At 38.3% G+C, this 26105-nt stretch overlaps 1 protein-coding gene across 8 annotated transcripts in view; it reads left to right on the plus strand.

The window, feature by feature from the left end:
- Positions 1-232: 232 nt before the first annotated feature.
- LOC146470320 (melanopsin-B-like) overlaps positions 233-26105 on the plus strand; it is a 29328-nt gene continuing 3455 nt past the window's right edge. Inside the window, exons 1-4 of one of the 8 annotated variants that reach the window (XM_085122424.1) lie at positions 233-375; positions 1609-1684; positions 21087-21125; positions 21244-21432. Coding sequence is in view for 1 of the 8 variants with exons in the window: in XM_085122430.1 (XP_084978556.1) it covers positions 19218-19373; positions 21087-21125; positions 21244-21279 (231 nt within the window). In the remaining 7 variants the exon portion in view is untranslated. Of the gene's footprint in view, positions 376-1608; positions 1685-4838; positions 4940-11883; positions 11906-16327; positions 16350-18954; positions 19400-21086; positions 21126-21243; positions 21433-26105 lie in introns of those variants that run through there. The other 7 variants (XM_085122423.1, XM_085122425.1, XM_085122427.1 and 4 more) reach the window with 7 other exon arrangements.

The following is a 26105-nucleotide window of genomic DNA, read 5'->3' on the forward strand; positions in this document are numbered from 1 at the left end:
TTTTGATACAGTGCTGGGCTGAGATTTAAAAAATATTAATAATTGCTTCACTGATCTCTTTTTAACTAGTTAACTACAACGTAAAAAAAAAAAACAAGTAAACCTGAAAATTCGACTCGAGAAACACATCGCACATTAATTTTCTGATAGGTTCAGCATCAGTAAGCGCGCGTGCGGTAAACGTTAAATTTGCGTTTATGACGCGAATTTCTTAGTTTGCTTTGTGTTGCAACCAAGTTCAGATGCGTCGCGCTGATACTATGGAGAAAGTCATTCGTAACAACACGAAAACGAGTGTCTCATTCGTAGTTTTAATCCTACGCTTAATAGGAACTCACATGCTTCAGGGAACAGCAACAAGTCGAAACGAGAAGGGTAAGACTTTTGAAATATTTAGTGCGAATCACGAGTTTTCGCCATTCGCATGGTGTTAGCTAGCAGGGTCCTGTCAGAGTTCGGGTAAAAGTCATTCTCTAATCCACTCTGGAAGTTATTTTTAAATTCAGACCAGTAAAAGAATGTCTACTTCTGATTCTTAATATCTGCAACTAATTTGTCGTTTTTAAAATCCGTTTAAGGTTTATGATTCATTCAGCTGAAAACTTCCTCGTTTGTTTAGGTCCTGTTGCCATGGTTTCTTTTTCTGTGACACCATTATTCTGTCGCGCGCTATTACTCGGCGGTTATTTGAAACGTCACTTGGCGTTCTGAGGTGGCTTCCCAGAGCTTTTTACGACGCGCGCGCCCGCTGGCTATATGCGGCCAAAGTAAGTAGTCTGCGCGCGCAAGATGACGCAAGCTCGTGGCAAAAAGTAAAGCACAGCACGAATTACAGCCCTGGGGAAGCGTTGGTAAAGCATTTCGACATAATACATTCACTCGTAAATATTCCTGTTCGAACTCAGTTCAAAAACAATAAATTAAATTTGTAAAGTTCATCCAAGGAATTTATATAAAATTTTGAACAAACAAATCCTTTTTTCTAAGTTCTGACGCATGCTCAAATAGCTACATGTATCTTGACTTATTTCTATTCCGACGTGCACGTTTCTTAATCAGGGTTAGATTATGAAAAAAAATTTGTAATACCAATTTTCTCAGGACCGCGAGTTAGTGTCCTTAATAGCGAGAGCCCGTAATAGCGGGAGTTGGTTTCAGTCAAACGTCCGTAATTTACTTTGCCGGGGATTTAGCTGCTAACCGTACTATCGGGGTGTCCGTAATAGCAAGGCGAGAGTTAAATGTATATCAATCAGAGGGTTAGAATTGTTCTTCATTGTTACATTTTAGTGGCTTTGAGTGAATTGGCAGAAAGAAAAAAAGGAGAAAATTATCTAATAATGCGTAACAACGCTAGCTCGCGGCCAGTGAAAGCGGGCCATTGTACGGCACCGCGAGCCAAACAGAAATCGAATAAGCGTACCCAACGAGGAAAAACAAGATAAAGATACGCGTGTTTAAATACTAGTTCACTCGACTACTGCTTTTACAACTACGGTATAAGTTAATGGTCAGTGTTCTTGTTTCATCACTAAGACAGCAATTATACCTTACAAACAACAAACACACCCGATTCAATTTTACTAATTCGGGATTATTTATCCATAGCAAAGAACATCTCTCCAAGTGATTTGACTAAACAAATTACGGGATAAAGGGACAGGACAAGTCCAAGTAAACGTAAGTGCAAGTATATTTTTACGTAATTATACTTATCATACTCATACATTACTTTGTGGTTATTCTGCGCCTGTACTAGAATTAGCGCCCAACATGTACAGACAATATTTGAAACATCTTAAAAATAGTAATATATTCACATTCATTCAAGACTGTCTATGACTTATGCTAATTGAGATATGGGAGGAAAAATTTTCCATAAGATATAGAGTGGGAGTATAAATGTAGGGATGGTAGACGTCGCTGAAGCCGGAAGGAGGGTGGGAAAAATCAATCGGTCACACCAAAGAGACAGCGTAGAAATGAGAGTGGACGAGTTTACAACGAGAGAACGCTTAAATAGTCTAAGATACACGGCGTCGAGTATGCAATGCGAATTTAGCCAAGTAGACAGGAATGCTTAAAATATTTTCGCGCCTGATGAATGAATGAGAATAGTAGAAATATCGATAAATGTATTTTTCAGACACAGGCATACTCAGGAAAAGAAAATCTGAGTTCTCCTATCAGGAGTTGAACCTAAGACCTTCCGATTACTAGTTCGGATGCTCTACCACTGAGCTACAGGAGACTCGTGGGAGCTAAGGCCATTAAACTAGAAACATGTGATAAACATCCTGCATGCAGACCCATACACCTAAGATTTGAATGTGGAGGAGTGGAATATGTGAAAGAAATGTGATATTGTATTTTAAGCCTGGTGACTGAAATGATAGATGATTTTTATTTCAACCGGTGACACAGGCAAATACTTAGAAGAAGAAAATCCGAGTTCTTCCAACACTGAGGAGTCGAACCTGTGGCAAAAGACGTAAACGGGAGGGGGTGCAATTAGATAGCATTAAAAAATAAGCTAAAGTAACAAAACAAATACGGTACAATTTGTATTTTATATTTGAAAGTACAACTTGCCAATAAGCACAAGCAGCTGGTCGTTTTTATTAACACACATGCGCACTGATCGTACATACTCATAAATATCAAATTTTAACCTTGGTAGAAATGCGTTTAAAAATTAATCAGACTTCTCATAATTACCGACTTCAGCTATTTTAAAAGCCAAATTTAACGCAATTGATTTTTGTTAGTCACTCTGACGCTGCACTTTGTGCATATTAGCAGCAGCTAGGTTTGATGGGCAAATCATGCTGAGCACTTCAGTGTAAATTACTGGACCGTTAATTGGAGAGAAAAGACATACACTTGATACCCTAGTTGTTCAAAGAGCACATGACTCTATCTGTTGCGTAAGTCGCTATCGAGGCTATCCAGCGATAAACTATGCAAATATTCTTTTAATACCGTGAATATATTTTTCTCATAGTACTAGCTGAGAGAATTTGTTTACACATGAAGACATTCTATCTGTAGTGAAACAAGGCCAGTTTTAGGCTGAAAAGTAAGGCTATTTTAACGAGTTTTCCACAGTGAATTTTCCCGAGAATTGGCTCAATGTTAGGATTTAGCTAGTATTTGTACTCCAAAAAAACCTTAGGAAGAATTATACTTGAACAACTGTAATAAATGGCAAAAAAACAAAATTGCAGAAATTGGCCAAACGTATAAGTAAGTGAATTTGTTTTGACTTCTCTCTTCTTTCCACAAAAAATAGCGAAATTTTACCGCGCAAAATTCGGACAAACCCGTTTTGAAACTTGTTAGGGGTGGAGGAATCAACAGATGTATCATCCGCTGGTTGCCATGGAAACGGGGTATACCAGTTGTAATGGTGTTTTAAGCAAAGCATAAGGACTTAGGTACTCGAAACTATGTTTGAACCCAGATGTTCAGTGGGCTGAAAGAACCAGAACCTCAAGAAAAATATATATCACTACCAGCGAAAACTGAAGAAATGGTATATTCTCGGCCTCGTTGTTGTTGTATTTTTGTCATAATACTAGCTGGGAGAATTTGCCTACACATCAAGACATTGTATCTCTAGTGATCCTGTATACAGTGGAACTGTTAATAAGGACAGCGGAGACTTCTGCAGAGACTCGAGTTACGGACACTGGCATGGTCATCTGCATCACAATGGTTATGAAACCTGACAAACTTCTTTGTTATTTGTTTTTGTTTGCCTTTTTGGCCTTGCCCCTGCACAAACCAAAGGATTGTGCACGGTCGCGGCCCTTCCAACATAAACTGCAGCACCATTGTTTTCATGGCAAGGTTTCATAGCCAGTCCCTCAAGTAAGTATGTCTGCATACTGTATAAATTGTCTAATTTTTAGTCCGCCTGGCTGAACCACAAACGAAAAATTTCAGTGCAGAACAAAGTCCCAGACTGTCTTTTAAAAATGATTACGTTTAAATCAGTCGCGTTTGAATCTCTAAGAGAACATTAATTTTAGTCCGAGACTATTTAAATGAGCGGAAGTTTTCTTTAGTTTGAACTTTTAAAAGTTGCAGTTAATTAAGACAACTAACCATCGTTCTGTTGCTTTTAAATTTTATGCTTTAATTAGTCTTTGTAGCGATAATATACGACTGAGTCTTCGACGTTTATTGTGAGAACCCGTTTAATACGGACACCTGAATAATACGGACACTTTTGCAAGTGCCTTTGGTCCCCGGGTTCAACTGTGGTACAATACTATCGATTCGTTTTAACTTTTTTTTAATCACAATTTTTATTAGCCTTATGACACAGAATATTAATAATATTTATAATACTAAACACTACTTACACTACATACGATAATTACAATACTAAAAATACTAACAATACTTAAAATGACAATGCTACATTGTAAATATACTTTTTTTTCCTTGAATACAAATTTTAACTGAAACCGCTTCATAAACCCCACACCAGATATGATTGTTAAACTCAGTAGAGTGTATACAATGGAAACTTCCCTCTATCTTATTCCTACCGTACAACGTTTCGGTTGATTAATGCTAACATTTGAACTAATTAGCTTGCAAGGACTTGTAATGGCAAATGTTGCTTTTGATATTTTGAACCAAACTCAATTCTGCAAGTGTGCCCCAGGCAGTCCGATTGATTCTCCCGTCGTGTTATATGGATTTTTTATTATATTTTGACTAAAGCCATCAGCTATAATTGAAATTTTTTCTTGGCAACAATAGGGTTGCTATGATAAATAAAAAATGTTTTTGCTCTTATGCATATAGTCCATTTAATTCTCGAATTACTTGACACCTGTTAGTTTAAATTCTGCTCAAGAGAAAGACGAACGAAATATCAGCAGCGATATACAGCAAGTGAAATCTTGAAACGACGCGTGGTACGGTAAGTAGATATAGATAGTATCTCGATTTTTAATAGCCTTTATAACAGCAGCCGGGGTGAGTTTTATGAAATTCAGTTGCAGGTTGGGAAGAAGAGTATAATTTGCTCATAAGAGCTGGACTTTGAATTATTTTCTTCTGTGTGCACTTCTTATTTAGGAGGTGTTGAGATTCAGTTATATTCTTGTTCAGCTCAATGTCAACAGTAAGACATCAGACTGAGGCATTATTCGTTTGGAAAACAGTTGGCAGAAATCCCACGGCACACTGAGCCAAAACGAGCGTCGTTTATACCAGTGATGAACTTGGCTTGTCATACCACCCATGTCGAACACTTTCCGAGGATTGAATTCTTATTGTCAAGCGCTTTGAAATCATTCACAATCTATTTCGATTTTAATTTTAATTTTTTTTCTCAGTTAAAGCAAATTTCAACGTATAGATGCTTGATAACGGTTCTTCCGTCGGATAAACGTATCTGCTCTTTGAACGATTGAAGTCTGATGAGATCCATGAGAAATTGTAAAACCGAGTGCCTGTATTATCGTGTCAATTTTGCGTCAGGCCGTTTTCCAAATAAACCGGCTTGAGTGATCCGACGCCATACTAATAAAAGTCAGAGAATTTCAAAATATTTTTCAGACAATGTGTTCGCGGTTATGTCAGTGGTGAGTTCTTACATGAATTGCAACTACGTTGCAAACATCATCTGAAAAGACTTTAAAGAAAGTCACTGCAATTCTGGGCTTTTAGGAGACTGAGGCAAATCCTGCAAACTTTCAGCGTTATATCTTAATATCTGTAGCTGAGAAGAAGGGCAAAAAAAGTGTTTCAACCGGTAGCCGAATTGTTGCATAATCTTGGTTTTAAGAGTTGCATAACTAACACTTTGCCCTGAAGCATGCGGGCTCTTTGAATCTAGAAAAGCTTGAGTACAATCGCATTGCAAGACGAGAAAATATGTAAGTATCCAAGTGCAAAAAAAGGTACGAAATTCAGAATGGTTATTTGTTTGGCAATGGTGAATGCTTGTATATATTCGCTTAGTTCAGAATTACGTAACACTGGATTCCCATTGTTGCGCAAATTTTAAGGGCGTAAGATGGGCATAAGTTAAAATGATTTTATTCATGGCGTAAATTAACAAAAGAAGGCACTTATGGAACGGCTTACGTGAACGTAAAAAGTTGAGCGCCACTTAAACTGAAATCACGCCCGTATGCACGCTACATAACAGTGGAAATCCACTTAGAATATTAACTGACATTGGCACTAAAATTCGAGAGAAAGACGGAGCTGCAACTGCACTGGGTGCATCTCAAGGCTGTCCTGTTTAAATAACAGATAAACGGCGAACGGAAAGTTTTTCAGTGGTGAATAGCTGACTTCAGTGCAACTGAATGTAAGTGGTAGGATTGATATTGTAATTTATTTAAGTATCAGAAGGAGCGTGGAAACTGTCCTATTTTACGTCTTGAGATCTCTTTTAAGGCAAATAAATTATGCTTCCAGGGTTTTGTTCAACCACTGAATAATAAATTGAATAAGGAAATGTGTTCTGAAAGCTGCAAAATTTTGGATAGGATACGTGAATTCTTATATAATCATTGACAGACGTACAAACGTGTGCACTTGAAAAATTTCCAAATTCGTCGCTTTTCCAAGATGTATGCAGATCTGTGTAGCTGGCCCGAAAGCACTCACATTCATTGGTTTTGATAATTTTCAAACGAAGTTCTTTCTCGCATTATCAATAGCTGTTGTAAAATTCAAAATTTCAAAAAAGTTATGAGCCGAAAGATTTCTTGACAAAGGCTGAGGGGAAACACGATTACAGGAATTTAGAATCGAGTTTACGACAAACGGTAAACGTGAAATCCGCGTTTATATTTTCTTGAAAACTGAAAATGGGTACCGATAGATGAGAATAGTACAAAAATAATTCTGGCCTTCGATGCTAAAGCAAAACTACTGAATTTTATTAAGAACTTGAAAACAGCCAGGCGTAAATGAAGAAGAAACGTGGTCGCTGTCGTAATCCTCAAGGCTTAGGGCTCAGGAGCTCAGTCTTTGATGTCGAATAAATGACGGTGCCAGCGCGTCGAAACGCTGAATTATTAAATAAACAAAAATATAATTGAAAAACTGGATCTAAAAAAAATATCTACGTCGAAAGTTCAGGATTTTTGGTTTGTTTATAAAATACGACCAAACCCAGGGTAAAATTGGGGCTAGGTTTCTGGAAAGAATTCAGTGCCGTAGGCCAGTTGTGTTTCGAAGAAACAGAGCCAGAAGAAAAAACCTAATGCCAAATTTTAATTGCTTTTTTGGTTCTGTTATCTTGGGATTGCTTCCATTTCTGGCGTCTTACCTGTGACATTTATTCGAGAAACCTAGCCTCATTTTTTCCGAGTTTGGCTTTATTTCGTAAATAAAAACCACCGAATTAACCTTAAATTCTACATAGGACGTTATGCTCCAGGCTTGTCGACTCGTTCATTCATTAAGGCACTGTACTTGTAAATAGCTTATTAATGATGTATTGTCTCCATCGCCGATTTGCACAAGCTCGTACTGGTTCAACAACTGATAAAAATTACAGTCAAAATCAGTTAGTATAGACGCCAAAGGGACCCGCAAAAGTTCCGTATTACGCGGAATCCCAGCATAAACGTCACGTACACATGTTTTATCGAAACAGACTCAAGCATACAATTTAAGAGCAACAGAACGATGTTTTATGTCTTAACCATAACTTAAGTTCAAAACTGAAGAAACCTTGCACTCATTGAAATAGTCTCGCACGTACTAAAATATTGTTCTCTGTGTGCCTCAAACGCAACTAACAATGTAATCATTTAAAATGGTCTGTGACTGTACTGGCAGTTTCATTTTGCACTTCAGCCAGCCGGACTGCCGGAATATTGGACAATTTATAAAGTGAGCTGATAACCACTGTCCTTAAAGCGAGGTTAACTTTGTATGAGAGCGTGTGACCAGTCGGTTCACTGAAAGGTGTCCGTTGTTCGTATTAACCGGCGGTTTCCGTATTATTAAGTGGCTAATGTAAGAGAAAATAAAGTGAGCTTTTCGTCGGGACAAACACAACACATTGTCCGTAATAAGCTGAGGTGTTGGCGTTAAGCTGGTGTCCGTAAAGTGGGGTTTTACTGTTTTTGTGACAATATATTTTCGCCCTGTTGTATTAATTTAGACATGAATTTCTTCCATTGATTATTAAAGAACCTTTCGTTCCAAGCGTCGACCAAGGCGGTTTTTAACTGTCGAGTCTGTAGATGAAGTCCTACCGTTCAAACGAAAACGTATATGACAGTGTCTTCCAATAGTGCCGCTAATCACATCTGTGTCAATTCACCAGTATACAGTAAAATGGTCTTCCATCGAGCCATGTGCTTAGGAATGGAGATGAACTACTACTGTAAGAATAACAGGTACTTTGACAACTTATAATGCTCATGCAATTATGCTGTATGAGGTCGTTCCAACTTTTGGGTCGGTGAAATCCTCAAGGATGACCCTTCTTAAGCTAGAGCCTTCTAAAACCTAGAGCTCAAATTATATATTCAGTACGTGGTTGATAGCAGGATTACAACAATGAATATTTATCTTCATAATCACCTTAGGATCAAAGTGCACTGTTTTTTTTTTTATAAGAACGTCTAATTTTGGAGCTGAGGCTGTACGTTCTTACATTTGTTTGAGATTTGAGGCTGAAAACGTTCTTAAGATGTTCTTAAATTACATGGTATACACTACATGTATTTCAATAAGTCAATGCAGAAAACCTATCAAAGTGCATTGCCTGCTGAGATATGGTACTCCAAGAAATGCTGATTATGACAAACCGAGATGTCTGTCACTATTGTTAATGTTATACAAAACACGCCCTTAATTATTTTGGTTAATTTACACTTGTTACCTTGATTTTATATACAGATTAGCAAAATAAAAACGTTCTTAATCGACTCGCAGCCTGAGGAATGTTCTTAATACGTTCTTAAAATTTTGGTTAATCTCAGCCTCGACGTTCTTATAAAAAAAAACAGAGTGTATTTACTTTCAAAAACACCTTATATTACGGACATTGTTATTTAGATATCTTCATCTTTAAAATGAACATCAACTGCCACGAATTCGTTAAAAGAACCCTAGAAACTCTACTAAAAATGATTAAAAATAAGAGCAATAGCTATTTCCTGGAAAGGACCGACGAAAGGCCAAGTTGAGGAAAAACTTATAAAAAGTAAGGTAACAAGGTGTTATCATTTGTAGGAAACTTAATTGAAAATATTTTTACGATCACAAGTGTTTCCGCGGAAACGTACAGCTGCTCATACCGAATTCATGACAGGAGAATTTATACATTAATCACACATTAAGAACAACTAAGTCGAACTACAAGGTATTATCTCTGGAGAGCTGCGTAACGAAGGAAATGAATCAACTAGTCTTTTTCTGTGATATTCCCCAAACCGAAATTTAATTTGTAATAAGTCCCAACACCAAATAAAATTCCTTTAACTATTTTAACCTCAAATAATTGCGTTGTAAATATTTTTCATCATTGACAATTTTATCATCTAATATTACTGAGCTTGGGATGCCTGTTGATGGCATCCAAAAGACGGGCCATTCAAACTAACTATCATTTCAGTCTGTGGATGAAATCTTCGTGTGAACTTTGATCTCATTTCCTAAGATTTCTGCCCCACTGTTTGACGTAGACTTTCGTTACCTTGAAGTTAAAATTACCGTTAAAAAACATGCGCAATGAAAATCTCAGGTAACTGTTAATCGCGGATATACTGATGGATGAGCATTAATCAAATAAATGAGCATTTCACAGTCTAACACTTTGTAACATGACCTTCGACACACCGCCTCACATGAAAAGAAAACCATGTTGTCCTGAGCGGACAACATGGCTTCTAAATCCCTAAACGGGATTTAGCATTAATCAGCTTTCTAACAACCGGATACAGCAAATTACGGTGGTGGTGTAAGTTCTTAAGCTTTGTGAGGAAGTTATGATTACGCTAAAGCTCAGTGTTTGGTAGATGAAATCGGGGACCGACCATTCAAATAAAGTTTGTTAGTACATGCCTGTGGCAATATTCGTTTTAGATAGATGACTGACCATCGTACTGAGTTATGTACCCAACTTAAGAAGCTGCGACAGGAAAGCCTGAAAAACATACAGTCTTGAACGGAATTTGAATCCATGACCTCTGCGTTACCAGTGCAGTGCTTTACCAACTGAGCTATCAAGCCAACTGGGCCGGGAGCCGGTCATTTTGTGTGAATTATTAATATACCCGTACGGATGAAGATATGGAAGTGCATTATATGAAATTCATATAGTTTGTTGTTTTAATAGCTTCTTATATTTGGGTGGGGATGAAATGGTGATATAAAAGCCACTGAGTAGAACCTTCCTGAGAATGATGCATTATTCAGTGAGTGACACAGGCTTTCACGTTAAAAAAGAAACTAATCAGAGTGCTCCTATCAGGAGTCGAACCTATGACGTTCAGAGTAGTAGTTCGCATGCTCTACCACTGAACTACAGGAGATTCGTAGGAGCTAGGCCATTAATAATACTATTCATCCATCTTTATACAATGGATTTACATAATTGGATCTAAAGTTAAAAAATACACAATCATAGACAAAGGAGCCTCCTGCCCGCGCCATAAAAGAGTTCGCATGTCTTTTGGTTCTTGACCTTGGTATTGCTACTGGTCCTGGTGTTGATCTCAGGTTATAGCTGTAGCTGGTATTTGGCTTTGTAGTGAAAATTTGATTTGGGTGGTTTTTATTATTACAATTCTTTCCAATTCACGCTTTGTCGCTACTTTTCGTCTTTCCTCCAACGTCGGGAGGGATGTTCTTGGTATCCCGATGATGTCCAAACACCTGCCATTAAACTAGGTTTTAGAACCTTCCTGTACTGAGTGCAGCTTGTTATTCTTAAGGACTATCAATGAAATGTTTGGGTCATTGGATGAAACCAAAAAGTGTGGCCATTCAAAGGAAATCTGTTGACCAGTACTTTCCTTTACCCTACTTTACACTTTTCTGAACCAGCGCATCAAGATTGATTTGTTCCAAGCCGTAGTGGCTCGCTTTGCGGTACAAATCGTTTTAGGTTTAGGTGAGTAGATCGACGGAAAAGGTTTTGTAAATGAGAAGGAGATCTCATCCGATTAACAAACACTCATTTCCTCTGTATTATGTTTATGTTAATACAAGTTGAGTTTTATAAATACACGCCGTCATCGGAATTAGAACTATGTCATGCAACTGAAAATGGAAAGGGCAAAGTGGAAAGTGCAATCTGTTTCCGTGATTACTACTAAATTTCTGTTGAAAAGCGCCAAAATCAGGCAAAGAGAAGGGTATATTGTACACAAATTTCGTAACAGATATGTTCTATCCTAATGAACGGCTCAGACACCCGTCTTATAAACTTCTGCCCAACGAAAAAGAAGGAGATGAAAGATAAAAAACCACTAATTAGATATAGTTATCGCTCACAAGCAGATAGACTCCGAACGACTTAAAAGTTAAATTCTAAATATTATGTGTTTTGAAATCGGGAGAGATTTTCAAGGACATTACTGTAAATTGGTATGAAGTTTTTTGATCTACTTCTTGACTGGAGTTAACATAACGTGCTGAGCCTCGTAATCAAAGGCACGCTCTTAATTTATTTTTCGCCAACGAGGAGACAAAAGAATTACCGCATTTCCCTAAGTATGCTTCCATCACAGTGACTGGATATCGTCAAAAATGGAGATTACGAGGAAGCCTGCCAGCATATAACACACCTCTAACTTTAAATAAATACGTGCAGTTCCTTAAAAAAGGTGCTTTGTATTATGGTGGACCCGCATGCTTCAGAGAACTGAAACTAAATAAGGATGTACTTCCTTTTCGTTGAAAGGTAAGTACCTTTACATGTTAAGGGCGATTTACACGGTAAGACTTTGTCACATGCGACAAGCTTACGACAGGCCTACGACACGAATTGTTTCGTGTAAATCAAACCTACAACTCGCTTATGACTGTCATGTACGTCACAAAAACAATGTCGTAGTTTTAAAATCCTACGACAATCGTAGGTATAGGCAATGTTGAATGACGGGAGTTGCGTGCGATTTCTTGCATGACGCGAGCAGCGCCCGCTCTAGAAATCGCATGCGACAGTGCAGTCGTAAGCAAAAGTTGTACCGTCTACATCGGCCTTTAGAGAGTGATGGGCAAATGGTATCGGTACATTCTAACTGCTATATCGTCTATTTTCTGCGGTTTGGAGAAACCCTGTCAAAATTTTAATTTGTCATCATAGAATTCATTAACTCACCGATGTAACGAAACAAAATTGACGCTATAGTATAATTTCGTTTTCTGTGGAGCAGCTAGGCTAGCCAGTAACCGTACACCGGGCCTGAGTCTATGCAGTTATTGTTTTGTCCATAAACAATTTGGGCATCGAGATAACGTATACCCACTTTTCGTTCAGTTTCTCAGTTTTAATTGAATTCAGAAATACAAATCGCCTCGCTCTATGGCAACCGAGCACCAACTATAACGACTGTGTGTTGTATTTAGTATTAACAACAACCAGGAAACGTCGTGATCCAAAACAAACGAGGAAAATAATTTGCCTTAGGCCAGTTTCTAAAGAATTTTTTGCAGCTTGTCTGCTATTTTAAGCATCCAAACAACGTGTAAAGGATAATTCCCCTTGAAAGGCTTTGTTTTAACTGCGCAGCCACTCTCAGCGAGTAAACCGCTCTGTTCTCCCAGCTTTGGAGTCTTATCCAAAGACAATGGAGGTTTGGGACTTTCACGACCTTTTGATAGGAACAGACAATATTATTGAGGGCATTTGAAGAGTTTCACTGCAATAGAGATTGAAGCAGAATAACATATATTTCGAGGAAGATTGTTATCAAAAAAAGCAACAACGTGAAGAAAAAAAAATCAAACGGATCGTTCAACTGATATCCGGCAGCAGATAAAAGTGTCACTATTGCTGTTGAAGTTGATGAGGAAACTCGCTGAACCGCACTCAATGCAAATCCAATGGTTGACAATAGTAGCAGGTGAACCAAGGTCAAGTGACAGAGAAAGCTGTCGCTACAATAATTAAAAGACGTGAACGGCTTCTATTGAAGTAGCAGACGAAGCAACTGAAGGGCCGGTTGGTGCAGGAACTGATGAAATTAACTGAAAGCTCTGACGACAGTGAATAGACACAGGTCTGATTTAGGACTGAGTTCACTTTTAGAACAAACAAACCCTAAACAATGCAGAAACAAGGGTTGAAATTCACTTAGGTTTATTTCAAACTTTGAATACCCATCGAAGCACTAATGAGTCATTACTCACTTAGATGTTGATTTTCGTGAACCTTTTGCGTGTTTTGACTGACTTCTGCCAAGTCATTGATTTATATCTTCTTGCTAATTGGTAAGTTTCAAGACAGTCACGACTTTTTTTATGTACACATGTTTCGGATGGAAACTTCAGTACAAGTAACAGAACCCACTAGTAGGTGTGATATAAATGAAAGCAGGATAGAGTATAACTAATTACAACATGACAAGAAAGTAACAAATATGGCTAATTACGTGACGATAATAAGGAAACGGAAAAGAAAATATATACTGAATAAACAAACAAAACTAAATAGCCAGTGAAAGATTAACGTGAGAAATTTGCCTATTGGGTGGGGGGTTTTCCCCATTGAAAACGCAGCGCCTCCTTGATTTTGAGGTGGAAAGGGTCTCCAAGATGGAAAACAGAACAATCTTCAGAACATAAAGCTCGCCGTCAGTTTTCCGAGCTTTTAAGATGATATAAAATGTGGGAATTCATGTCAGTGGAAAGGTGCTCCCGGATTCGTGTAGCACACCACAGCCTGCGCAAGCGGAAACTTATAAACTACACGAGATTGTAGTGACTTGGATATACTATTTTTCACACTAAACAACTTCCTTAATTGGTAGGGGGAAAATCCAACTTCATGTCAAAATTTTTGCAAAGCCGCTGGGTAAAACACCTGATTTTACGTTGAACAGTGTTCGAAAAAGGGCCAAGAAAAGGTACTATATATAAAATCAGGCGTCTTACTCAGCGTTTATAGTATACTGAGTCACGCCGTAATTAGCTATATACTTTTTTTACTTTTCTTTTTGCGTTGTAATTTAATAGTCATATGCTCTACATTTATTGTCAAGTTGTAATTAGCTATATTCTTGCATTATATCACACCCACTAGCGGGTTCTGTTACTTGTACTGAAGATGGATGAGTTTCGTCCGAAACGTATATAAATTTAAAAAAGTCGTGACCTTCTTGAAGATTATTTCTTGTCTGCTGGTTCTACGGAAAATTGGTAATTGCTGTTGGCAACTACTATCCAGATTCAACTATCCACTGCGCCTCTTCATAAGCCTAGGAAAAGCCAGTGCAAAAGGTAGTTGAATTGTAACTTTTAAGGAGCTTAATCAAGGATCTCAAAGCAATTCCATTAAAAGAATAGGAATAGTAAATTATGGAGCGTCTCAGGAGTTGTAGGCACAAGGCATGACATTTCCGTGTCCTTCAACAACCCGTACAAGACTTGAGAGACAGGGGTGGACTCAGACAGACACCTTTATTTAGTTATAAAGCTCAGGGTAGTCCCTTCAGGAGCTGAAGTTAACAGCGCATTCATCGTCATGTGTTGCTGTTTGAGGCCTTGCGCGTTATCCAAGCAAACAACATAACGCGGGAGCATAACCGATATTGCTGGCTCTGGTTACAGCGCCGTGATCTCAAGACGGCTCTGGTCAGTTAGTATTCTCTTGGCTGGCCGAGCACTATTTTTGTCGAGCGGAACACTAACTGTTTTCAGCAACCATAGTTGATAGATTGTTTATATTTTCTTCCATATCCTCTCTGTCCTCTCACTGTGAAGGATCTCTTGAGCACAATGCAATCAAGGAATCCCACCCCAAATGTCCTTGAGTGCGCATGTGAATCTTTGGTTCAGCCATAAAATCAAACATAAAGAAGTCCACGGTGGGCCGGATTCTTGAAACCATACTTGGTTAAGATGTGTCCTCAGCCAGATTATCTGAATTCAGAAGTTTATTGTTTAGAAACAACACTAAAGGTTCATTTGAACTTCAGATGGCTTGATGTTACCCCCAAAGATATGTTACTTAATTAGAGTACGCATTACGGAAACTCGTCTCCATCTTATTCCTGTCATACAGTTGCATTCTTTGTACCATTCTCAGGAAAAACATAATCTTATAATGAATTCGATCTATCATAGCTTATGACTGGAACTCGAGCTTCTTTACAATTCCGCTGAATATCCCGTTACAACTGTTGGTCAACGATAACAACGTTACACGACGTTCCCACGACTTCATGTCATCATTGTTAAATTAATGTGAGAAAATTAACATAAGTGGTATCATATACGTGCACAGAAATGGAGTGAGAAAAGTTACCTGTAAATTACATTCAAGCATGGGGATTTACAATCAAACAAGTGTTCAGCGTCGGTCTTTTCTTTTTAGTGACGAGCATTTCAAAAATTACACACTCAAGCTTACCTCGACATTTCCGAAGGATTTCAAAGTTATCATGAAGGCTCAGCCGTCTAACCTTTTAAACTGTTTATCAGAATCGATCCCTAATTATTGGAACTATTGGTGTACTTATCACTACTATCTGTTTTTGGAGTTTTTTATTCACTGATGCCAATCTTTGAAGTCATTAACTTGCAGCGTCTTGCTATAGCAATGTGGCGATCTTTGTGGAACAATTAACCAAGAAAGCGATGTTTTTTATATTTTAAAGAATATTTATCACCTTTCAACGGATAACCCTGCCAGCTTAGAACAGTTATTAATTAAAATAAATTATTAAAATGTGTAAGTGCACTATGTGGGGGGCACGCCAAATGCTTTCCATCACCAATTTTCCCACCCATTTTTTCTTATGCGAGAATTGGCGACATTTTCGTTAATTAAAGAACATTCTAGTTTCATCACAATTGAATTTAAACTCCGTCATTTGGAAATATAAAGAATATCGAGCGCCGTTAGTTGCCGAACGTCTTTAAATTGGAAATAATAGCTGCAGTTTGAAGCTTTTATTATATTTAGAATAACTCCATCGGCTAATCTTTGATCATTCCTAACAACAATTTGGTTGCTATGCGAAACCGAGCAAACTGAAGAATGTTGTTTCGCCAGTCTTTGTATGGGGTATTCACAGTGAAATCACTTGTCGTCTACTGGTTTAAATTGGATTCAAGGGAAGCTTGAGTGAAACACGTAACAGTGATATACACATGGCAAATGAATTCTTAAGCAAAGCCTGGTAAGCAAATACAGTGTCTGTTTTAATAGCATTGCCAGTAACAGTGAGATTGTTTGTATGAATTGCAAGTTGGATAGGAGCGAGAGTAGTTAGATTATTTGGGTTTAATTCATTGAATTGTTTTCTTCTGTTAGTATCCTCGACCTTACACAGGTAGTGATTTTTGAGTTTATCTCAGTCCAACTCATTATGTAGACACGCAGTAAGACATGAACTGTCAAAAAAACCTTTTGTTTGAAGAGCATTGAAGAGCATTTGAGTGCAAATCACACTGCAGGAAAACGAGGGCCAATGATGACTCAGTGAAGTCTTACCGAGATATTACAAGTGCTAGCTGTGAGTGCTAGCTGGCGTTGTCAACTAATTCACGACATGTTTTAATTTCTGCCCGTACCAAAAGCAAATTTGAGCGTTAAATCGTAATGTCTTGATGCTATAATGAAGGGTAGAGAATTTAAATTTGTTGCAGATAATGTTTGATGCGCGATCATCTTGGTGAATTCTTATGCAATCGGATATTTCAGAATTGCGTACTTCCCTGCAAACAACTTCGAAATTCATATGACGGCAATTCTAGTCATCTGGGAGAGGCAAAGGACTCAGATTCATCTACTACTTTTTCAAGGCCTGACACTTTAAGCGCTATACCTTAACATTTATACTGAGTTGGGAACTGAAAATAGCAGCTAGTGATTTTGAAAACTTTTGCAGGTGTCGATTGGGCAGAAGACAATTTTTTGGTGGTCCTACGTTTTATAAATTGCGCATGGCTTTTAAAACACGTAAAATATTCGAATCTAATAAACTTTTAGTTACTCAGCCTTGCAGGCTTTACAAGGCCTCTAAGTTTACCCAAATGTCTTAATATCTTGGAGGGAAGATAAATTACGTAGCAAATTTCTTAACTGTCGCCTGATAGGGGGCCCGGGCAACGAATTCGTGCGTGGTCACTTCAGAATACTGCGAACCACTTGGCAAACACTGTTCACCAACCAAAATGTAAAAAAAATCACTGTTTCCCTTCTGGAAGCACTCAGATTTACTAGCGTTTGCCAATACTGAAGTGCTTTGTCAAGGTGCATCAATTGGTGCCCGGTGGATGCCGTATTTCAAAAGGTAGAAAGAACTACTGGCCACACTGACGAGTTTCTCATCCAGCACATCGTAGAACTGCCCATTCAGTGTTAAGTCTTAGGATCTCCGCTTAGTTAGAATAAAACGGATGACGGTGCTAGAGCTTTCAACCACCGAAGCACAAACTGGCCAAAAGTAAAGGTACTACAAAAATACAAAATGTTCACAGCCGTTTGAAGGCGATGGCGAATTAATAATAATCAATCTTTAACGAGGAAGCCCACATCACAAATTGGTTTTCAGAAAGGTCCTCATTTAAGACCTGAACTAAATCAAGGTAAGACCTACACTAAAATGAAAGTAACTAGCAGTAGATAAGAATAAATTAAGTAAGGATAGATTAATTACATGCTAAAATTCATGCTAAATATATACTGGAAAAAACTATGGATTAAAAAAATGGCTTTGGACAAGCCACGCTTAAATGCAGCTATGGTGGGTGTCTCTCTTAGAGTAATGTCTTGGGTAATCCATAAATCAGCAACGAAGTTTAGAGTAGTCCAATGTCCCCATCTTCTAGAAGCAAAAGATTAACGGATATTAAGCTTAGATCTAGTATTATAATTATGAAAACTGCTATTGAACGAACAGTGAAACGAGAGCATAAACAGTTTATGAACAGACTTTTAAATAAAAATAGCGGGCTGCCCAGCCCTTCGCCGTTGTAAAGGCCTCCGGTGGAGCATCGCAAGTGCGTCGCTTGTAGAAGCGCACAGGGGAAGATCTAAAGTGAGTCGCGCAGCCTTATTATGTAGAACTTGTATCGCTTAATTGTAGGAATGATTTAATGCGCCACAGAAGACCTAGTTTCGCGTTTCTCTTACGGTAATCAACGTGTTCTTGTAAGATTCTTACTAATAACTAATCCTCAGTATGGAAAAGCCGATTGGGCTTCATCAAGATGTTTACCGTTGGTGGAAATAACAAAAAAAGTCGATTTTACTTAGCCTCGCATTACTGATTAACATAAATTGTGACTTCTTGATGTTCAGAGTAAGTTGATTCCATCTGGCGTTGCATATGTGTCAGAGGTCCGAGTCCAACTCCGATTCAATTTCTGATATGAGTTTCGAGGAGATTAGCTGAGATTCGTATTTCAGAACTGAGTAACGCTTTCCTTCACGCACGCTGAACAATAACTATTCGCTGAACAATATCTTCACATCTGAGAAAACCAAGAACTAAGATAAAATGGTTTTGTAAGTTTTAAAGTGTGCTGTCTTTCAGGGTTCGTAGAATTCAAATTCCAAATCTATCAAGAGCCGCGTGAGGCTGTTGAAAGCCCGATTAAGCTAATCCCGGGTTAACGCGAACTTTCATTCCAATTTAATTACTAATCAAAGAAGACTCTTCAAAAAGATTTTTGTTCACCTGTTTTGACTTAGACTTAGACTTTTTTTTACCACTAGCTTAAAATTAGCTTTAAAACCATTTTTAATGAGCGAGATGAACACCTCGGTTTATTTTTAATCGTGGATTAGCGTTGATCGGCTCTCGAATTACCGGGCCCTGGGGTGTTGTTTATTGTACTGGATCAAGTGATTCTAACTTTCGAGTCTTGATGAAATTCTGCAGTGTCATCATTCAAATTACAAGGTGTCAAGTTCGAGACTGCAAAGCATGGTTTAGTGTGTGGGAACAGGTGAGGAGGGGGGTGGATTCAAATCTATCGCGTGGTCTTCGGTCACTTGGGCGATCTCTTGGCAGTTTCAGCAGAAAATTCCGAGTTCTGAAATGGCTAAGTATGAACTAGAACGGTTAAGCGAGATCTGCGAGATGGAAACGTTCAATACCGAACCAAAACGTCCCATCAGTGTACGATCAAAGCTACTCAGAGCAGTATACTCCGCCAACAAACTTAGCACATACTACAAAATCAAACTACAACAAGTACGTTTTAAAATATGCTCATCAAGGTACGGTTTAATTGTACATTTGCGACTGATCATGATATGCGACTGATAAGGAAACGAATTTTACGAAGTAATTATAGTACTGCAGGCAATCTATCTTCTTTTGTCATAATACCACCAGCACTTTTTGCGAGCAATTGCGTCCGTTCTGGTTAAAAACGGTGAGTGTCAGTGGCCAGATTGCTGAAGAGCACTTTATTTGTGTTATCGTTATAGCGTTATGGTACTTGTGAGTCTGTGGATGAAATCCTAAAGTGCGACCCTTCCAGTTTCTCTTTGAACATTACTTCTAAAGAGCTTTCCATTTATTTTTATTGACTTTATTAGGTGCATGGATAAACTGTGATCGCATTCAAATGAAAGCTATTAAGCAGTAGTTTCTTGTGGTGCTATTTATTCTGCTGTAACCCGGTGGTTCCAACGTTTGAGGGTGAGGGTGAATACGCAAAATGTGACCATTTAAGTATTTTACAACAATGAATGGATTTGACATTGTAGTAAGACGTTAATTTCATATGTTCCCTTTATGCCACCTAATTACTATACGAAGAGAATACAGCCCAGAAAACAACTTTACATGTTTGGAAACCGTTTATAGGATTTTTTTGTTATGCGGTGATTGTATGTGCTTCATTAGAAATCGGCCTTTATGAAGACAGTGTTCTGTTTCTTGTAAAGTACAGTTGAGAACATGCGGATCTGCATAGTGAATGATCCTGCACACTAACTGGCTGTTACAGTGCCTGTTTTAAAAGAGACATATGTTTTTTCGGTTTATTGTTTCAAACTAAATTTACCCTCAAGCCCAGCTAAATACGGCGACCTTATAGCAAGAAATAATTTAAAAACCAGTGAACAATGCCAAATGTATGCCAACTTTGCCGTATCAATTTGCGGCCAAGGTCTGATCAGTGTTATCAATTTCTCGTAGGGTTCAAGGTCCTGAAGGAAAAGTGTTGTAACGATTACCTGTCAGTGCAATTAGTCATGTCTATACAGAGTATAGTGAGCGAGTCACTCGTAGAATATTTCACGGTATACCAATTGAAAGCAATGCATAACTAGTATAAGCAAAAGCGAGAGTGTCCATGTTGTATCGGATACAAATTGTGCAGATTACTTTTGAATGTTCGTGCTTATCGACTGATAACTATCCATCGCAGTCTGAGACTTTAAATGAAGTTGAAAGCTGAAGTTGAAGTCTCCGATACATCTGAAGCATTTTAAGAGAGGTAATAGCAGGAACATTTCCTGTAAATCTCTGTATCCGATTTGCAGATACAATACCCATGTAACACTCTTAACCCCTATATTCTTTTTATGACTAGAGTGCTATAAATAAATGACATAGCCGGAATTACAACTATGCGCCCTGGATTTTGTTTTTTAAAGTTAAATGCACATAAAGGCTCGCTCTTCTATGATTGCTACTTTAGTGTCTGTCGCCAGGCGACAGCAATGAGTAAAGGCGAGGGTTATTATCGATTTTAGGAAGATGTATGGTACGACCCCTTCGATTTATCTTCGCCGAACTCACAAACCCTTTTAATAAAATTCTGGGAAAAAAACGAACTAGATGAAAGATGACAAAGCTCTAATGAAAGACAATCATCGCCCACAAACCGATAAGGCCTGATTTTGTCCGAGATACAGTTAACAATTGTTAAATGTTTTTTTTTTTCTGTTCCAGCGAAGAGTGATTTTCAAGGACTGTGCATGCAGCAAATTGGTATGGTAAGTGATTTTGTTTTCTGCCTGTAATTTGTGGTATTCAGACGTACACTCAAGGCGCCTTCTTGACTTATTTTTAGCTAACAAACCAACATTTTCATATGCTTGTATTACAGAGCTGGAAATCATTAGAGGTGGCCATGCAGCTTTAACAAGGGCAAGTGGCAGATCTCACTTAGATCTTTTTACGACCCTTGGCAGTAACTGCGTGACTGTTGCAGGAAGTCAAATTTCTTGCTTCATTTGGTTGGGACCTGCATGCATGCCTGCAGACTAACTAAGAACATATTTCTCTTTGCTGAAAGGTAAGTACCCTTTGAAAGTGGAAAGTTGACAGTCTTTTCAGAGCGATGAAGACTGTTATCGAGCCGGGAAAGCAATATAAATATCAGTTTCTAGAACTACCCGCAACTACCGGGCAATACCAGCGAAAAAGTTAACTACCGTTGCAACCAACCATTTCAGGGGACCACAATTGGTATCCACAATAACGCGAACTTGAGTTCTACTAACCTGTCTGTCTTTTAAACTTCAAATTGAACCAGGACTAGAAAACCTCGACTCCCATCCTAAAACACAACTAGTGGTGCCTGCAAAGTTTAGAGCAAGAGAAAGGCGATTTTGCTAATTCTTCCGTAAACTTTTCATTTCTATTTTCAACGGAATAACACCGGGGTAAGAAGGGAGATAATTCCTCCATAACAATTATTGGGTGCATTCAAAAAACGCGGAGAACGTGTGAGAGTTTCAAGAGAGTTGATCACAGGTCAAGGGCTAATCAATGTCCTCTATCTTGCGCATCTTTTGTTCGTGCTTCGAATTCCCTGAAAACAAGCGTTTGCCAAACAGGAGGTACTCAAAAACACGACGCAATCGATTTAATAAACTCCTCGGAAGAAATGGAAAACAAAGCGCAATTAAGTGTCAAGGGCACTGCTGTGCGATCCGGGTATGACTTCCTCAATGAGCTGTTGATTCCGATGGCTTGGGCCAGTTGGAACCAGTTCTAGATATGTCCTTTGATATCTTATCTTACATACCTTGTTACGACGCTGTCATATGCAATAACATTTGAACAAATGCGAACAAAATGGCAAATACATAGAAGGTGAGAAAAACTCCAGCAGCTCAATAATCGATGGACTAGCATGCTATCCCGGGTTTCCATCCTATCTTGCATCCCTAGTCTCTTCATTCAAGAACTGAAAAATCAGAGATCAGCGCTCAAGAAGTGATATCTCAGGAGTGTTATGTTATCACATCCTGATAATACTCATTAACAACGTTTTCCCTTTTCACCGCTCTGGATAATTAAATACCTCGCTGTTCGGCTACTCGACTGTGAAAGGAGAGAAGATGTAGTACTAGGGAACGTTAAACAGTCTTTAACAATTAAGGGGAAATCATTTAAATTTTCACGAGAATCTTTGTAAGCTCAAACTCACTCATGTAAATTTGTTTCGACTCTCATGCTCACGTACACGATATGCAACCTTTCAGCGCCAAGCCGGTGATCAACATGTAATTTCTCCTTTAAGTGTCACCGCTCATTCAAACACGCATGCCATGATCAGAAATGATCAGCAAAGAAATTCCCCTCACTTCAACTATAAGAAATATGTATATAGAATAGTAAGGAGAGAATGAATCTTCAACACTTGCTAGCGGGTTTCAATAGGTATAAAAAGAACTCTTGAATAGTGCAGGGACCACTTATACAAACAGCAGCAAAGTGTAGCCGGATCTTTGTGTAGATCAGGATCAGCAATGTTGAATAAAACGTAAAATTAAATGCAAGGCTGATCGGACAGCTAAAATAATTTTATTGCCCAATATTTCGGTTAGACAATACTACTATCCTTCGTCAGGGGCTGCAAAAGCTAAGTAAAAATTGCAAATAAAGGGTTGCAATATTTTTAAAAAGATGATACAAATGAAAGTTGAGATGTGATTGGTTGATAAACAAAGAAAGATGAAACTTGTACAGTCGCCATTATTAAAATAGCAAAAAATAAACCTCTTGCGTACGTTCTCCTCGGGGCATCTCTCGCTTAGCCAGTTGAGTTAAATGCACGGTCATCGACTCACTTCCACTCTCAAAGAGTTGGAGCTCTCGTGAACTCCTGTCCTCTTGTATTCACTCTCATCAACTCTTATGCAAAGAATCAGTCGATCGTTCGACAACTTGTCAACAACGGTTGCCCTTATTTTAGAAAATTTTAATAAAAACCTTATGGTAAATTGCTTTTAGCATCTACAAGGAATTATTTTGTTAATAAAAAATGATTGAAAACTCCGCGGGCTTCTTAGTAATGTAAATTTCATGATAACAAAGGTACCAGTGAGAGCTAACCTTCGTCTACTGTGTTGTCGTGAAACGCAAGTTGACTATTTTCACAACTGATCTTAAACCGTAAGTATGGATCAAATTTTTCTTTGCCTACGGGAGTTGAGAGAACAAAATGAAAATGTTAACGTGATCATGAAATATGTGTGATGTTGGAACACTACACACTGTGAATCTTCCATGCTTTATCATAGGGTACGTTAAATCAGGTGGTAGTATTCATTGATATCTTTTTCAGTTCGGTAGTCTTTATTAGTTAAGGTGCTTTTCATTAGGCCGAAAGAAATTTATGGTCGACTACGTAAAACTTGACATCTTGTAGATCTCCGGTAAGAACTGGAAAGTGTAATTTATTTACAGTCAATCCAGGTCACGCGTGAACAGTAATTCCAAGAATGAAATGAACATTCGAATTTCTCTTTGTAATGTCCGACGTGTGAATGGAATGTTGGACATCTCTCTGGAAATCGTTCCGAAAAAGACGCATTAACTGAAAAAAAGATTCAAAATACTTGAGAAACAATTGTTATTCTTGAAATATTCAATTTTGCAATGTAAAGAAAACTTCATAGCTTTATACCGTCAATAAGCTAGGGAAATTTATACCGGGAACTCTGAAATCTCGTTGGCGATTTTCAAAACTGACATGTAAATTTCAAAACTTCGTTCAAATTTCAAAAATATCGTTCACGCGTGACCTGGGTTGACTGTAAACGTTGAAAACTTTGCCACCTTCCTCTTCATTAAAATATTATAAGTTGGCAAATAATAATGAAATACGGAGTTTGCAAGCCCCGAGGCAGAACGAAGGCGCTGTTAAAAGTTGCCACACTTGTAAACCACAATTTGAGTCACTCTGAAAGGATTAGCAAAGTTAATGAAACTTTGCCTAGAGCTGACAGCCCTAGAGGAAGGCTTATACAGACAAATAAAAAGGAACTACAATTAATAAATTTAACTTCAAATCGCTGATAGTACACCGGACACCACAAAATGTAGGTCCAGGAGCGCATCTTTTTTAGACAAGCAAGTGCTAAATTAACCGTGTTCCGAAGCTTGCATGTCTAAAAATGGCAAAATGAGTGGGAGTGAAGCCAAAAGAGGTGTTTTGTATGTGAGAGCAAGTGCCATGGAAAAAGAAATACAAAAAAGAAGCTGACTGCAGCAAGGAAATCAGATGGAACTAAACTTTCCTGAATTCAGTTTCTGGCTTTAGTAACTTAGCGCAAGCCCAGATCGGACTGACCGGCGTTAAATACAGATACACTTAAGGAAAACAGATTTCAAACGCTTTTCATTTTGGACTAGCCGTTTCCTTATCATGGCGGATAGGTTTCCACTTTGAACAACTACGGACTGTACTTTACAAGTACTTTGGCGCTTGGAAACAAATCCAACTGCAGAACGGGGAAATTAAACTCAAACGGGCAACTCGCCCACGGGAAAGAGCCGTCACTCTTCAGGTCTAACCGCGAAGTGCGTGGACAACTAGCTGAGACAACTTGACGTTTGGTTCCGACAGCAGTTTATTCTTTAAACACGTAACAGATATGAGCTTGTGGAGGACTTAACGAAAAACAGTACAAACTGACTAGCTTATATATATATATATGATTCGTACACCTGTTCACTTTAATTAAAGAAGCCACACAAAAGGTGCATATACAAAATTTGTTTGATCTTAGCGAAATTAGAAGCTGTCGTTGGTATAAGGCTCTTTTTAAAAGTACAGTATTCTAAATTAAAAATTCCTAAAAAACAATACACTATAATTGATGCAGAGACAGCAAACGGTTCTTGGGGGACGTACTGGCGACGAATGAATAGAATTGCAAGCCGGTCAGCGAGTGGCTGTTGAAGCACGTACTAACGCTGTTGAAGGCAGGGAAATTAACCCACATACAATACTATTTGGAGAAATGGTAGTTTTAGTAACCATAACAAGCAGAGCCCATTTATTCAAAGCCCGGTTAAGCTAATCTTGGGTGAACGTTTGATTGGAGTATATTTAATCTGTAAGAATTCGTCCAAAAGATTTTTTTGTCGTTTAGTTTTGCCTTAGACTCTTCTTTGCCATTAGTTTAAAATGAGCCTTTAAAATCATTTTTAATGAGTGAGATGTTAACCGACACCTAACCCTAAAATTCTTTTTCTCTTAAATAAATCTTTGCACCTGTTCGAAACGCATTGAGCCTTTTTGCGCCTTTTTTCAACCAAATCTTGACTTTAAAAGTTACGAAATCTAGCCATCATCTGTCCCATGACCGAGCTAGTAAGGGGCATGGGTCTATTCCTTACTTGACGTCACAAATGGATTTGCATTGTATTAAGTCTTTGTGAAAATGCATGCAAAGCAGTTTGTGACTTCATGTAAGGAATAGACCCATGCCCCTTACTAGCTCGGTCATGGGACAGATGATGGCTAGATTTCGTAACTTTAACAGCCTATAAAAAGTCAAGATTTGGTTGAAAAAAGGCGCAAAAAGGCTCAATGCGTTTCGAACAGGTGCAAAGATTTATTTTAACGAAAAAAAATTTGGGGTTAGGTGCACTTTAACTTTTAATCGTGAATCAGCGTTAATCGGCTTTCAAACAACCCGGCGGGCCCTGAACTCAACGCTCCGGAAAGCG

The sequence above is a fragment of the Pavona decussata genome, unplaced genomic scaffold, assembly GCF_977016875.1.
Source record: "Pavona decussata unplaced genomic scaffold, jaPavDecu1.1 SCAFFOLD_114, whole genome shotgun sequence".
Taxonomy (NCBI): Eukaryota; Metazoa; Cnidaria; class Anthozoa; order Scleractinia; family Agariciidae; genus Pavona; species Pavona decussata.